Source organism: Amblyraja radiata, chromosome 9 (assembly GCF_010909765.2).
Source record: "Amblyraja radiata isolate CabotCenter1 chromosome 9, sAmbRad1.1.pri, whole genome shotgun sequence".
NCBI lineage: Eukaryota > Metazoa > Chordata > Chondrichthyes > Rajiformes > Rajidae > Amblyraja > Amblyraja radiata.
The window spans coordinates 8,503,587-8,520,666 of NC_045964.1; the positions used below are offsets into that span (position 1 = coordinate 8,503,587).

Genomic DNA, 17,080 nt, shown 5'->3' on the forward strand with positions numbered 1-17,080 from the left:
ATAGACCACAGCATTCTCATCTGTTTCATATGTGGAGAATAGAAGTGGAATCTTTTGACTGATGCATTGATCTAACAGCAAACTTCAGCTGTTTAGCTGAACATTTCACAATGATGTCACTGAGGCTGGAGGGTTTGAGATACAGGGAGATGTTGGATAGGCTGGGTCATTTCTCGCTGGGTGTAGGAGGATAAGGGGATCCTGATAGAGGTGTATAAAATTATGAGGGGCATTGAAAAAGTGATGGTTGCAGACTGTTACCCAGGATAGAGGAATCAAAAACTAGAGGGCACATGTTTGAGGGGAAATTCTAAGGCAGATTCCTTGTATGTGAATACTTGGCCAATAAACTTATTCATTCATTCATTCAAAGACATAAAGGGGAATTTTGCACTCAGAGGATGGTGAATGTGTGGAATGAGTTGCCGGACAAAATGATAAGGTGGGTATAATTACAACAGATCCATGAGTAGGAAAGGATTAGTGCGAAATCGTCCAAACATTGGCAAATGGGACTAGCTCAGGTCGACAACCTGGTAGACATGAACAGGTTGGGATTAAGGGCCTGTTTCAGTGCTTTTTGAGTATGACTATGACTCTAGGAATGTGGCGAGGAAGGGATTCCATCTGCCCAGGAGAACACACAAAGTGGTGGAGTAACTCAGTGGGTCAGGCAGCATCTCAGCAGTACGTGGATAGGTAACATTTCAGATTTCATGAAGAAGGGTCCCAACCTGAAACGTCACCTATCCATGTTCTCCACAGATGTTGCCTGACCCCTTGAGTAACTGACAGAGGGACATCCCAGCTAACATAAGGATAGGGGAGGTTCACTGGCTAGTAACTGAAGGAGGTATTGCCATTCCCACTGATGGAGGTACAGATCAGCCACCATCCAACTAAATGCAGAATTGACACTAAATGCAAGTCTGCCATCTCAGAACTCCTTACCCATACTCATCAGAGAGGAGAGGAGAGGAAAGGGGAGGGGAGAGGAGAGGAGAGGAGGTGTGAGGGAATGGGAGGGGAGAGGAGAGGGGAAAGGAAAGGAGGGGAGAGGTGAGGAGAGGGGAGAGAGGGGATGGGAGGGGAGAGAAGAGGAGAGGAGAGGAGAGGGGAGGGGAGGAGAGCGGAGGAGAGCGGAGCGGAGAGTGGAGTGGAGTGGAGTGGAGTGGAGTGGAGTGGAGTGGAGTGGAGTGGAGTGGAGTGGAGTGGAGAGGAGAGGAGAGGAGAGAAGAGGAGAGGAGAGGAAGTGAGAAGGGGGGGTGGGGTGGGTGTGTAAGGGTGCTAACAATGACTACTGAATTTGAAGGAACTGGCAAGAGGGAAGAACATAGGGTTTCAATGAATGAGCCATATGGTGGACAGACGTCTGCAATCAATTGCATATTCCAGGTTCAGTGAGACTGGAAACAAAAACATTTGAGATGCATTCAACCTCCTCATTTGGGCACCAAGGAATGGGTCGGCTTTGTATTGGAGGTGTAATCAGCATCACGCAGCAATGGGCATCCAGGATGGGTAGATTAAAATTGTTTTTATCCATTTTTTCCATTATCGTCCATTACAAAGGCCACTCTTGGATCAGCCAGAACACACTTACACCTGACCATCTGAAAACAACACTTGAACCTGACCATTCTTAGCAAAAAACAAACTGCTGGAGGAGCTCAGCAGGCCAGCCAGCATCTGTCCATTTCCCTCCGCAGATGCTGCCTGACTCACTGAGTTCCTCCAGCACTTGTTTTGCTCCAGATGCCAGCATCTGCAGTCACACGTTCACAAGTTATAGGAGTAGAATTAGGCCATTTAGCCCATCGAGCCCATCGTCATTGAATCATGACTGATCTTTGCCTCCTAATCCCATTTTCCTGCCTTCTCCCCATAACCCTTGACACCCGTTCTCATCAAGAACTTGTCTATCTCTGCCTTAGAAATAGCCACTGACTTGGCCTCCACAGGCCTCTGTGGCAATGAGTTCCACAGATTAACTACCCTCTGACTAAAGAAGTTCCTCCTCACCTCCATTCTAAAAAAGAGCCCTTTAATTCTGAGGCTATGACCTCTGGTCCTAGACTCTCCCACCAGTGGAAGCATCCTCTCCACATCTCACAGCCTCTGGTGCCTCTGGTCATTCTTGGCTTTGTTTTCTCTGAAAGGAAATAACGAGCAGGCAAACACACTCTGTACCTCCCCTCAGGTCAGCAGATGCAGCCAAGTACGCAAAGGTGTCCAGGCTTATGACGTCGATGATGGGGCTCAGCACACGCGTGTGATCCTGCGGGGCGGGGAGCAGAACATAGGTGCAGTCAGCATCGTTAATGCAGGAAAGGGAGACAACCGCGGGTCCTCCTCAGTGCAGGACAGAAAGCGCTGTCTTGCACCCTCAAGGCACATTGCAACCAACAGCTGCTTCCGTGTGTAGGTGTTGTCTCAGCTGGTTTCTGCATGGCAAGATCACACCAACACCAAGTCGAAGATCGAGCTGAAAATCTTTGCTGTTTGAGGGAGGGCGTTAGCTCAATATTACATAGAACCTCTTGCACTCACTCTGGTAACTCAGTTACCCGAGTGGACAGAAGATACGATAAGATATAACTTTATTTATCCCAGGAGGTAAATTGATCTGCCAACGGTCATAAAAACACAAAATACATGCAACATGAAATTAAAGTGACGAGTGGAAAGGCTTGGGGGGATGTGCAATGATTGGGGGGTGTGAGGGGAATCATCAGTGTCAGTCTACCCCATGACAGAAGGGGGAGGAGTTGTAAAGACTCTACACACTGTGCCGTTGGTAGAACCCCTCCCCCCAAGGCAGGAAGGTCTAGGCCAGGGGTGGGGAACCTTTTCATGTTGGAAGGCCGCATGGTGTTGGCTGTAATCTAATAAGGCCGCATCCAAGAAACTTCAATTAGATGTAGGATTATTTCGTTGAACCTTCTTGTACTCTTTGGTATTTTAAATGCGTTCATTTTAAGATTAAAATAAAAATAATAAAAGACGAACAAAAACATATTAATAAAAATAAAAGGATTTGTTCTACAAAATTTGGATTCATTCAAATTTATCTGCCACAGAAGGTAGTTGAGGCCAGTTCATTGGCTATATTTAAGAGGGAGTTAGATGTGGCCCTTGTGGCTAAAGGGATCAGGGGGTATGGAGAGAAGGCAGGTACAGGATACTGAGTTGGATGATCAGCCATGATCATATTGAATGGCGGTGCAGGCTCGAAGGGCCGAATGGCCTATTCCTGCACCTATTTTCTATGTTTCTATGTTTCTAAAAGGCCGCACTTAATCGCCTTAAGGCCGCAGGTTCCCCACCCCTGGTCTAGGCCCATCCAACTCCAAAGAGCTCCACAACCCTGGATTGCTAGCAGGTGATATTTTCTGTAGGGGGCGCTCCTCTGTGTGCAGCCATGTCAGCAGCGCGTCAGTTTTTCCAGCTTTTTTTTATTTTTTAGTATGTTTTAAAGTGTGTATTTTGTGTTTCTTCGTGTGTTTTGTGTGGGGGGTGGTGTGGGGGGGTAAGGGGGAAACCGCTTTGGTCGCCTCCTCCATGGAGAGGCGACTTTTTCCAGGTCGCCTCCCCCGTGGCCTAACATCAAGGATCGACGCGGCCTTTCCCGGAGACGTGCCCGGGGCTTCAGCAGCGGGCGCAGCGTGGACTCTCAGCGTGGAGCGGGCGACCCTCGCTGGGGCTCGCTGGAGGGGAGCGCTCCGTTTCGCTGGCCCGGGGCAGCCGGCAGCCTGAAGTCGCAGCCTGAAGCCGCGGTCTGCACAGCTCCAGCTGGTGCGGCGTCTACAGCCTGGGATCCCTCGTGGGGGACCCGGGGGAAGAAGAAGCCATCACTGCCGGCCCGCGGCCAACTTCTGCCGCGGGTGCGGCATGGACTTACCATCATCCCTGGAGGGGAGCTTCGACCGCCAGCCCTGCAGTCTACGGTGCTTCTGGCTGCGGCGGAGACTTTAAATCTCGACCGCCGGCCTGCGGCCTACGCCAACTTAAAGCCGCGGTCTCCGGTGAGGAAGAGCCGATCCTGGACTGACTGGACTCTGGTCCTGTACACGGGGGGGAAATGGAGGAGGACTGGCCAAATTTTTGTGCCTTCCACCACAGTGATGAATGCTGTGGTGGATGTTTGTGTTACAGTTTTATTGTGTGTTCTTTATTATTGTACTGCTGCTGACAACCCAAATTTCCACCAACCCTGGTTGTGTGGCAAATAAATTATATCTATCTATCTATCTATCTATCTATCTATTTTAATCCAAGGTCCTGTCATGACTCCTGAAGCCTGAGCAAGGGGCCGACCCTGATTGCTTGGATATTTTCCGACCAACAACGCACAGAGAGGTTAGACACAGAATGCTGGAGTAACTCAGCGGGTCAGACAGAAGGGCCTCGACCCGAAACATCACCTATTCCTTTTCTCCAGAGATGTTGTCTGACCCGCTGAGTTACTCCAGCTTTTTGTGTCTATCTTCGGTTTGAACCAGCATCTGCAGTTCCTTCCCAAACAGAGAGGTTATCAGGTTATCACATTACTGATCCTGCTGTGTATAAACTGCTGCTTGGTTTCCATCATTACACCAGTAAATCCACATCCAAAGACAAGTAGCAATTTTGGAATACGGGGAGATCATGGAAGATGCTGTAGCCATGCAAATCCTGCTTTCTCTCTCCTATGCTGGAAGCATCTGAATCTCACGAGGTACAGTTCTCACTCTGTATCGACCCACAAAGCATCCAGGAGAGCAAGTGAAAGGTGAATGAAGGAATGAAGAGAGGAAAGGATCTGACTGATCGCCCACTGAAAACTGCTTTGCGTTTGTGGGTGCAACAACGAAACTGTGCTGTCGTGAGTAATTTTGGGCCCCATAATCTGATGAAGGATGTGCTGGTTCTGGAGGGGATCCAGAGGAGGTTTACAAGAATTATCCCAGGAATGAGCGGGTTAACATTGGATGGGCTCGCCCCGCCTTACCTCTCTGAGCTGCTCCACCTATATGCTCCTGCCCGGTGCCTCAGGTCAGCTGATCAGCTGCTCCTTGAGGTACCAAGGTCTAAGCGGAAGCTCAGAGGGGATAGAGCCTTTTCTGTTGCTGCTCCGGCACTCTGGAACACCTTGCCGCTGCACATCAGACAGGCCCCCTCACTGTCCATCTTCAAATCCTCCCTAAAAACACATTTTTATTCTTTGGCTTTCGACACTGGCATTGCTCCTGTTTTTAGTGCTTTTAATGTCTTTTAATTTTTAGTGTGTTTTTTATAGTCCTTCGTTTTACGGTTTTTAATGGTTTTTAATTGTTTGTAATAGCTTTTTGTTCATGAGTTCTCATGTACAGCACTTTGTGGCAACTGCAGTTGTTTAAAGTGCTTTATAAATAAAGTTAAAAAAAATAAAAAAAATATGCTCATATGAGGGCACTGGGCCAGTTTTCGCTGGAGTTTAGAAGAATGAAGGGGCCCTCATTGAAACTTACAGAATAGTGACAGGCTTGGATGGGAGAAGATGTTTCCACTAGTGGGAGAGTCTCGGACTAGAGGTCATAGGCGCAGAATTAAAGGACTTCCTTTAGGAAGGCGATGAGTAGATTTCTTTAGTCAGAGGGTGGTGAATCTGGAATTCTGTGAAGGCCAAGTCAATGGATATTTTTAAGGCAGAGTTAGATAGATTCTTGACTGGGATAGGTATCAGGGGTTATGGGAAGAAGGCAGGAGAATGGGGTTAGGAGGGAGAGATAGATCAGCCATTATTGAATGGTGGAGTAGACTTGATGGGCCCAATGGTCTAATTCTGCTCCTATCGCTTATGACCTTATAACAACAATACTGGTGATAAACATTGGTCTAGCACACTTGCCCAGATCATCGCTTCATTGCACAACTAATAGTAGGTTTGAAAGCTCTTCATTTCTGTTGCCTGGCCTATTTCGACTGACTGCTGCTTAAAAACATTTATACAAGTAACTAGGAGTAGACCTAATCAGATTAGTGATGAACGATTGATCACATGTAATTCTGCCTTAAACACGAGTAACACCTGAAACATTAAATTTGGGTTAGGCAGAGTCACGAATACTGAGAAATACTGAGTATTTCTCATGAATACTGAGAAACCAGGCAACTAGGCAGAACAGCAAGCGGTGTTCAAGAAATCAACGTAATGTAAAAATGGTCGTAGCCCTATGTTTGCCTAGCACTGTTTGCCAGCAAATGTAGCCACAGGTACAGTCAATGGTAATAAGAGGCAAGAAAGAATTAAAGAAAAATATACGTGTTCAGGAAGGAACTGCAGATGCTGGAAAATCGAAGGTAGAAAAAATTGCTGGAGAAACTCAGCGGTTGCGGCAGCATCTATGGAGCGAAGGAAATAGGCGACGTTTCGGGCCGAAACCCTTCTTCAGACTGCTGCAGGGCGGGGGGTGGCGGGAAGAAGAAAGGAAGAGGAGGAGCCAGAGGGCTGAGGGAGAGCTGAGAAGGGGAGGAGACAGCAAGGGCTATCGGAAATTGGAGAAGTCAACGTTCAGGCCACCGGGATGCAGACTGCCCAAGCAGAATATGAGGTGCTGCTCCTCCAGTTTTACTCTGGCAATGGAGGAGGCCCAGGACAGAAAGGTCGGATTTGGAATGGGAGGGGGAGTTGGTGCTGAGCCACAGGGAGGTCAGGTTGGTTAATGCAGACCGAGCGGAGGTGTTCGGCGAAATGATCGCCAAGCCTACGCTTGGTCTCACCGATGTAGATCAGCTGACATCTAGAGCAGCGGATGCAATAGATGAGGTTGGAGGAGATGCAGGTGAACCTCTGTCGCACCTGGAACGACTGCTTGAGTCCTTGAATGGAGTTGAGGGGGGAGGTAAAGCGACAAGTGTAGCATCTCTTGCGGTTGCAAGGAAAAGTGCCCGGGGAGTACTAATCAAGAGTCTGTTTATTTCTGCCTTAAAAATATCCATTGACAGCCTCCACGGCCTCCTGCGGCAAAGAATTCCACAGATGCACCACCCTTTGACGAGAAGCATTCTCGTTCCTTCAGAACGGATAACAAGGGTAAAACAGAAGACATTTTGGATGAGTACTTACTGTGCACAAGAGGTTAGTGTTTGAAAGAAACCAATGTGAAATTAGAGACAAGGACTTACATAAGCTTGGTAGATTTACAATGATTAAGAAATTAGAGTCTTTAAGAAAAATAAAGAGACTGGACAGCTTCCATCCCATGGGATTAAATTAAGGAAAACACAGAGTTCTGGATTAACTTTGTGGGTCAGGCAGCATCTGTGGGGGGAATGGATGGGCAATGTTTCAGATCGAGACCATTTTTAAATTAAGGAAGCAAGAACACTGTCGAAATGAATGCAACCATATCCAACATTCTTCCTTTAGACAGATGGACTGCACATGTCACAGTGCAATTTCAGATAGATGAGGAAAGGACGCTCTTGGTTTCTTTCAAACACTAACCTCTCGTGCAAAAGCTCCAGCCCATTAGGGCTGCGAACAATTTTAGATCACGTTAACGTCTTAGAGTCATAAAGTGATACGGTGTGGAAACAGGCCCTTCAGCCCACCTTGTACACACCAGCCAACATGTCCCAGCTACGCTAGTCCACGTCTTGGTCCATATCCCACCAAACCATGTAGCTGTCTAACAGTCTGAAGAAGGATCTCGACCCGAAACGTCGCCTACTCCTTTTCTCCACAGATGCTGCCTCACCCGCTGAGTTTCTCCAGCATTTTTTGTCAACAGTTTCTTCAACGTTGGGATAGTCCCAGCCTCAACTACCTCCTCTGGCAACTTGTTCCATACACCCACCAACCTTTGCAGTGAAAAAGTTACCCCTCAGATTCCTATTAAATCTTTTCCCCTTCACCTTGAACCTAGTACCTAGAACCTCTGGTCTTCGATTCCCTACTCTGGTCAAGAGACTCTGTACATCTACCCGATCTTCCTTGAACACCTCTTGCTGTTCTGCCTAGTTGTATGGTTTCTAGCTCAGCATATCTGATTCTGTCTAATCCAAATGAAATATCCCAGTTGTTACATTGTGTTGCCCCCTTACCAATCATTCAGCAAAATATCCATTGTCAAAAACTTAAAGTCTATAGACTAAGGAAAATGAACAAACACTTGGAAAGGCTTTTGACAAGGTCCCACATAAGAGATTAGTATACAAACTTAAAGCACACGGCATTGGGGGTTCAGTATTGATGTGGATAGAGAACTGGCTGGCAAACAGGAAGCAAAGAGTAGGAGTAAACGGGTCCTTTTCACAATGGCAGGCAGTGACTAGTGGGGTACCGCAAGGCTCAGTGCTGGGACCCCAGCTATTTACAATATATATTAATGATCTGGATGAGGGAATTGAAGGCAATATCTCCAAGTTTGCGGATGACACTAAGCTGGGGGGCAGTGTTAGCTGTGAGGAGGATGCTAGGAGACTGCCAGGTGACTTGGATAGGCTGGGTGAGTGGGCAAATGTTTGGCAGATGCAGTATAATGTGGATAAATGTGAGGTTATCCATTTTGGTGGCAAAAACAGGAAAGCAGACTATTATCTAAATGGTGGCCGACTAGGAAAAGGGGAGATGCAGCGAGACCTGGGTGTCATGGTACACCAGTCATTGAAAGTAGGCATGCAGGTGCAGCAGGCAGTGAAGAAAGCGAATGGTATGTTAGCTTTCATAGCAAAAGGATTTGAGTATAGGAGCAGGGAGGTTCTATTGCAGTTGTACAGGGTCTTGGTGAGACCACACCTGGAGTATTGCGTACAGTTTTGGTCTCCAAATCTGAGGAAGGACATTATTGCAATAGAGGGAGTGCAGAGAAGGTTCACCAGACTGATTCCTGGGATGTCAGGACTGTCTTATGAAGAAAGACTGGATAGACTTGGTTTATACTCTCTAGAATTTAGGAGATTGAGAGGGGATCTTATAGAAACTTATAAAATTCTTAAGGGGTTAGACAGGCTAGATGCAGGAAGATTGCTCCCGATGTTGGGGAAGTCTAGGACAAGGGGTCACAGCTTAAGGATAAGGGGGAAATCCTTTAAAACCGAGATGAGAAGAACTTTTTTCACACAGAGAGTGGTGAATCTCTGGAACTCTCTGCCACAGAGGGTAGTCGAGGCCAGTTCATTGGCTATATTTAAGAGGGAGTTAGATGTGGCCCTTGTGGCTAAGGGGATCAGAGGGTATGGAGAGAAGGCAGGTACGGGATACTGAGTTGGATGATCAGCCATGATCATATTGAATGGCGGTGCAGGCTCGAAGGGCCGAATGGCCTACTCCTGCACCTAATCTCTATGTTTCTATGTTTCTATGTTTCTATGTTCTGTTCATCAGAGGGAGCCAGAGGGATATGCAAAGGATTGGTCTTGTCCGAGTGGATATTTTGAAGAGGTGAGTAAAGTAGTGGCAGGAATATCGATCGTGTGTGCATGGACTCGCAGAAGGCATTTCATAAGAGCCTTGACTAATGTTGACGTTCATAGAATTGAGAGCATATTTTTGACCTGACTACAAAGTTGGGCAGGCAGCAACAGGCAGGGTGTGCCTCACAGGGTCTGAAACATCTGTGTTGAAGGCAAAACTATTTACAATCATTACAAATGGCACAGGAGTTAGAACAGCCAGCCACACGTATGAGTTTTACAATGATGTTTTACAAACTTACACGGACTGCAGCACGGAAACATGAAATCACAACCAATTAGCAATGGTGCTCCAAGACTGGAGTTAATGTTAACAAAACAAATAAAATGTCACAAACAGGGTAAAGACAATAATCAAGAGCGGCTGGATATTGGTCTTTGTGCCAGAGGATAAAGTATAGGTGACTTAGTTATATGACAACATCACAAAACCTTCTGTTAGACCACAGCTGGAGAAGTGAGAGCAGTTATGGGCACCATGCCTCAACACAGATAGATTTAGCCCATGAGGAAACACACCATTGATTAATGAGGTCATTGACATTTATACGATATGAAGGAACATTAATTATTAATATTAAAATAATACCAGTAATAAAATAATAATAACATTAATAGATTAGTACGGAGACCAACTGCTTTTGTTCTTTGGGAATCGAGAAGGGCAGAATCTAAATGTAAGAGCTAGATCTTCTGGGGAATGTTCGGAAGAGAAGTTGGAAAGCAACTTCTACGAAGAGATTTGGAAGTCCTTCAATTACATTTGTTGCGGTGGAAATGGCAGAGTCCGAAGATGGGTCTCAACCCATTCCCTCTCTCCAGAGATGCTGCCTGTCCAGCTGAGTTACTCCACCATTTTGTGTCTATCTTTGGTGTAAACCAGCATCTGCAGTTCCTTCCTCCACAGAATTAAATGGCCTCTTTTGCTAATATTCCAGCATCGAAGTAAGTTTGGGCAGTCTGGGCTGTTAATTGCATCCATTACACTGAAGTACTTAGAATCCAACAGATAGTCAAACTGAGTTGACAACCTCAATCAAGAGGATGTGAGCAGTCAGGAATAGAAAATAAATATCCCATTGGAAGTGTAAACAAGCTTCATATAATCTGAGGAACTGCGGCGACCTCTGAAGCACTCAGGCATGAGGCAGTAAATGGGATTAGTACAAATGCGTATGTGATGGTCAGAATTGATCTGTTGGGTCATGGGGCCTGTTGCCGTGCTGTATGACTGTAGTATGACTGTAAGTACCAGTCATTTGGGAAGAGCATAGTCTCATAGTTCTGCTACAAGCCACGTACTTTCCTGATTTGGAAATATATCACTGTCGTTGCGTAACTACACTGTGGCAGTCCCTTCACCACACCATTGACACAGGGGTCGACTCCACCTTCTGAGATGTGAATCCTGACAGTGGACATAAATTATTTGATGCCCATGGAAGACCCTGACCTCATGATGTGACGCATGTATTCTCTCAGCCTTGCTGCCTGCCTCGCTGCTGAGCTACTTAGACTCACCTCCTTAACTCTTTGCAGGAGAGGTTGAAGCCAATCCTTGTTCACCTCACAGTGACTATCGAGGAAGGTTAGGACGTCAGCAGTAGCAGCATCAGCTCCCTTAACTCGTGATCGAATCAACCCTGCGGAGGGAGAGGTATTTTACAATGAGTCAACAAAAACAATCTGCCGTTAACTAAGTCAAAGATCCCAGTGCTCTTCAAGATTGTCATTAGACAGAATCTGGTACCAATCTAAAACTTGCACTAATTGTCCCTTATATATCTATTCACGGTAAATGACTCAATTGTAATCATGCATTGTTTTTCTGCTGACTGGATAGCACGCAACATAAGCTTTTCACTGTACCCGTGACAATAAACAATAAACTAAACTAAATTAAGCAAAATACTGGAGATCTGCAATTAAAAAAGGCAGGAAATGCTGGAGGTCCTCAACAGGTCAGGCAGCATCTGTGGAGAAAGGAACAGTTAATGTTTCAGCTTGATGATCTTTCATCATAACTGGAACAGATTTTAAAATGCAGTGATATGGAGGAATGGAGGGGGGAGAATAAGTGAAGACAAGAAAAGGTAATGTCTGTGATAGCTTGGAAGGTGTCAGAGATTAAGTGACATAGGTGGAAAAAAGCAGGTTAAGGGAACAAGAGATCAAGAGATGGAACTGCAGGAAGTGTGATTGCAGATTAATTAACTGGGATTACACAGTGAAGGACTCCTGTTTTAGCTGGACATAGAACATAAAACAGTAGAGCACAGGAACCGGCCTGCAATGTCTTAACATGATGCCAAGACGGACTCTTATCTGCCTGCACAAATCTATATCCCTTCATTCCATGCATATGCATGTGACCATCCAAAAAATATTTTAAATGCCACTATCGTATTTGTACATCTTGGGCGATGCTAGGGTTCTATTCAAGAGTTTGGACATGCAAGTCATTGGTGAGACCACACGGGGAGTATTGTGTAGCAGTTCTGGTCGCTCAGCTATAGGAATTTAGTTTAGTTTAAGTTATGTTATTAAGCAGTTAAAGGTGCAGAAAAGATTCACAAGCATGTTGCTGGGCTGGAAGACTGTGGTGACGGTTCCAGCATATCCAGACTCTCCTTGGGAAAGACTGGATAGGCTGTGATTCTTATTCTTAAGAGGCTGATGGGTGACCTTATGTAGATTTATAAAATATATAAAATGTATAAAATCATGAGGAGCAATAGATAAGGTGAATTAGAGGTATCTCTGGCACCTCTAATTCACTTGGACTATCTCTGACACCCTCCTTTCTCAATTCCTCTGTCTCCATCACAAGGGACAGACTATGGACTGACATCTACTACAAACCCACCGATTTCCACAGCTACCTTAACTACACATTCTCCCACCCTGACTTCTGCAAGAATGCAATCCCTCATTTTCTCAATTTCTCCATCCCAGCCGCATCTGCTCGCAAGATGAGCCTTTCCACTCTTTCTTCAGTAAATATGATTTCCCCCCTACTGTTGTGTTATGGGGCCCTCACCGGTGTCTCCTCTGTGTCCTGCAGTTCTGCTCTTGCTCCCCTCCCCCCAGGTGGAACAATGTTAGAGTTTCCATGGTCCTTACCTTTCACCCCCAGTCTCTGATTCCAACACATCATTCGTCAACATTTCTGTCACCTTCAGCGTGATCACAACACTAGTCACTACTTTCTCCACCCCTTACCATTTTCAATTGAGACCTCAGCAACTCCTTGGTTCACTCATCCCTTCCTACCCAACCTGCACCCTCCCTCGGCACTTTCCCCCTGTAACCGCAGGCGATGCAACATCTGTCCCCATAGCTCCTCCCTCACATCCATCAAGGGACTCCAGCTTCCCTTCAAGGTGAGACAATTGCTTATGTGCACCTCTTCCAAAACCTTGGCAATGCATTTGGTGCTCCTGACGTGGCTTTCCTTTACGTTAGCGAGACTAAGTGTAGACTCGGCAACCACTTCACCAAACATGCGCTCTGTCTGCCAAAGCCTGCTGGAGTCCCTGATTACTAACCGTTTTAACTCCCTTTCCCATCCCCATAGCAGTCTTTCTGTCAAATCCTCCTCTGTTGCGAGAGTGAGGACACATACAAACTAGAAGAACAGCACCTCATATTCCACTTGGGAGCCTACAACACAAAGGAGTGATCATTGAATTCCCCAATTACAGATACCAACCCCCTACTATTTCCTCCCACCCATCACCCTTGTACACATATATTTCCCTCATCATTTCCCTCTATATGGGACATATGACAATAAAACACTCTTGACATTCCAGTCAACCAGCCCTTTTTCCTTCCTTCACACACCCAATTATTTCCCATCCCTGACTCCCATATTTTCCTTTTATTCCCTCTCTGTCCCCTCCCCTTGTCCCCTTCCGCTCACATCCCTCCCTCCGGCTCTACATTTCACTTCTCCTCTCGTCTCCTGATCTGATGCCCTTTTATCTCTTTTTCACCTCAAGCCTTTGTCACTTAACTCCACCCCTGTGCCCATTACGCCCCCTCACGTATCTACGTACTGCTTGCCAGGCTTTGTCCCACTCCCCCACTCTATCTTTCTCCCCCTCCTTGTCCAATCGGTCTGAAGCAGGGTTCTGATCCAAAATGTCGTCCATTCATTTCACAAATGCTGCTTGATCTGCTGAGTTCCTCCAGCACCTTGTTTTTTGGTAAGAACTTTTGATAAATTTCTCTGTCCTTTGTACCTTTGCTCTGCTCTCTCCTTTGTGACTATTTGTGCTTCATTTTAAAACCCAACCCATAGCAGATGGTTTAAAGTTGACGGTCCTATTGAGCTATTATATTGAGACGATGGGACCAGCTACTTTGCATTGAGCCTGTCTCAGGGCGACAGTGCCTTGATATCCCAATGCCTGTTCAAATCTTCCGTAAAATGAAGCAACATTTTGTTTGAAAGCCCTGTCCCACGGTACGAGTTCATTCCAAGAGCTCTCCCGAGTTTGCCCTGATTCAAACTCGGAGATTTACGGTAATGGCCACTCGTCAGTACTCGGGGCTCTCGTGGACATTTTTCAACACGTTGAAAAATCTTCACAAGTCTTCCCGTGCTTACCTGCCATTAGCGAGTCTTCCCGAGTACCTGCTGTTAGCGCTAAGAGACGTCCCCGAGCTCCGACATACTCGCTATGTTCATTCTCCGTGCTTACCACAAGTTTGATTTTTTTAAATCTCGGGAGAGCTCTTGGAATGAACTCGTACCGTGAGACAGGGCTATTATTAGTTTTAAGTTTTAGTTTTAGAGATGCAGCGCGGAAAAATGGCCCTTCGGCCCATCACGTCCACGCCGACCAGCATCCCCCTGCACATTAACATTATCCTACACAAACTAGGTACAGTATCCAATTACACCAAGCCAATTAGCCTACAAACCTGCATGTCTTTGGAGTGTGGGAGGAAACCAAAGATCTCAGAGAAAACCAACACAGTCACGGGGAGAACGTACAAACTCCATACAGACAGCACCCGTAGTCAGGATCATAGCCGGGTCTCTGGCGCTGTGAGGCAGCAACTCTACCGCTTTCATGACTTTTTCTACACTAATCCTTTTCACTATGTTCAACTTATCCACCTGCCACATTTCAGATTTGATCACAACACGGAAGGAAGCCGTTTTGGCGCATCGAGTCTCTGCCAGTTCACAGAGCAATCTTTCAGCGGCTAATTAACCCAACGACCTGCACAGTTTTGGGGTGCGTGAGGGAACTAGAGCATCTGGGGAGAATCCATACGTCACAGGGAGAATAGACAAACTCACATGGAGCACCCAAGGTCATGATCGAACCAAGGTTGCTGATACTGTGAAGCATTAACTCCACCAGCTGCACCACTTTGCTGGTTTGTACTTGGTTTGGGGATAAATCTGAATCTATTCGTTGTCACGGCGCAGAAATAATTATGCAACCTTGGCTGTCAGATGGTAACAGAGACAGTAAAACAGGGATAAAGTAAACAAAGAAGTGGGAAAAAATTCAGATCCTGGCTTTGTATTGTATTGTATTCAAATTTATTGTCATTGTCTCAGTTAGAGACAACAAAATGAATTTCCCTTACAGGCAGTATCATAAAAATAAATAAATAATAATAAATAATAAAACATATTAAAAATAAATTGAATTTAAAAAAAGCACAAACACTGAAAGTCCACGACACAACATAACACAGTGGCACCAAGGTGAGGAAGGCACCATAGTCCAGCCAGCCTCCCCTCCGTTCTTCCCAGTTGTTCACTCGTGGTCGAGGCTTTCCTAGCACCCACAGTCGCCGCCCCGGGTGGCCCGATGTTCAGGCCTTCACGCCGGGCTGGTGGAACGCCGACGCCGATCCCCGACGGTGAACATCCTCCTCAGCGGCCCGGTCCTCCAGATCAGCCGCCTCCCGCAGCCGGAGTCCGCAGCTCCCGAGTCCGCAGGCCGAGCCGGGCGGAGTCGCAGGACCCCGCATTGTCTATCAGCGCCGCCCGCGTTGGGAGCCCGCAAACCGCAGCTCCAGGATGTCGGTGCAGCAGGTCCAGCACTCCGGGCTCCAGACGGCGACCCCCGGTAAGGCATCGCCAGCCCCGCGATGTTTCAGCGCTGTCCCGCCGCTGATGGAGCTCTGGTCGATCCCGGCAGGAAAGGCCGCGCCAATCCAGGTAGGCCGCTGGTGGGGGGGGGGGGGGGGGGGGGCGAGGACGTGACTCGAATAATAGTCGCGTCCTCTCCAGGAAGCGACTGAAGGACGGTATCCCCCTTACCGTGCCCGCTTCCCCCACATAAAGACATAAAAAACCCCATCAAAAACACACTTTAACAAAAACAAAAACAAAAAAAAAACCTTACCTTCCCGCTGAGTATTCCTCAAACATCTAACTTTTGGAATCTTGGTTAAGAGTTCACAGTCATCAGCTGAAAGAGAGATGAAGATATTGATATTGGAAAAAGTAGTTTAGTTTAGTTTAGTTTAGAGATGCAGCGTGGAAACAGGCCCTTCGGCCCACCGAGTTCGCACCAACCAGCGACCTCCTCACATTAGCACTGCCCCACACACACTCGGGACAATAAGCGACACTTTAAAGAGATGAACATTACATGCATTTGACCAGTGAAAGTATACTTGGTTTAGGTTAGTTTAGTTTAGAGACATAGTCGGAAACAGGCCCTTCGGCTCACCGAGTCCGCATTGACCAGCGATCCCCACACTTTAACACTATCCCACACACACTAGGGACAATTTTCCATTTATACCAAGCCAATTAACCTACCAACCTGTACGTATTTGGAGAGTGGGAGGAAACCGAAGGTCTCTGAATAAATCCACACAGGTCATGGGGAGTACCCGTAATCGGGATCGAACCCGGTTCTCTGGCGCTGCATGTCTATCCGAAGATAGACACAAAAAACTGGACTAACTCAGAGGGTCAGACAGCATCTTTGTAGAAAAGGAATGGGTGACGTTTCGGGTCGAGACACTTCTGTCTGAAGAAGGTCTCGACCAGAAACGTCACCCATTCCTTTTCTCCAGAATGTTGAGTTACTCCAGCATGTTGTTTCTATCTTTGGTTTGAACCAGCATCTGCAGTTCCTTCCTACACATGTCAGGTTGTGGGAATCAAGGAAGCCACTGAGATATGGAGAGACAATGACTGGGGAGTTAACAAATATAACAAAATTCAACATTAATACACAAATAATGTCATGCAAGGAACATTGCTACATAACATGATCCAACTCGTAGTGAAGAGTGGTTGAGTTATCACTGCTGGATCATATATCTTGGGTCATCTCTTCCAAGGTTATTTGTTGTCCCTTTCTCTGACTGAAAGTACTGTAGGTCCCTTCTCCGTTTGAAGCATCCCTCTATTTGAAAAAAAATAGTGAATCCATTTTGCACCTTCGAGTTTTCCAAAGTACCTTCCAGCAACAGGCAGTAGGTTCCTCCAGGGCAACCTTAGTGAGATGAGTTCAAGGGTGATTGATCATCCACCAGGATTATTGATATTATTATTGTGTATTATTGATGGAACTGAGAAAGGGGAGGCCAAAGCCCCTTCAATCTTGTTCGGCCATTTAACAAGTTCATGGCTGGTCTGACTTTAACCTCA

At 46.5% G+C, this 17,080-nt stretch overlaps 1 protein-coding gene across 3 annotated transcripts in view; it reads right to left on the bottom strand.

Annotated features, from left to right (window-relative positions):
- Positions 1 to 17,080, bottom strand: part of galnt16 (polypeptide N-acetylgalactosaminyltransferase 16) — a 139,172-nt gene that overhangs the window by 35,046 nt on the left and 87,046 nt on the right. For all 3 annotated transcript variants that reach the window (XM_033026641.1, XM_033026640.1, XM_033026642.1), the window contains 3 exons: positions 15,819 to 15,884; positions 10,960 to 11,081; positions 2,191 to 2,278 (listed from right to left, as the gene is read on the bottom strand). In XM_033026641.1, the coding sequence (XP_032882532.1) occupies positions 2,191 to 2,278; positions 10,960 to 11,081; positions 15,819 to 15,884 (276 nt within the window). The remainder of the gene's footprint in view (positions 1 to 2,190; positions 2,279 to 10,959; positions 11,082 to 15,818; positions 15,885 to 17,080) is intronic.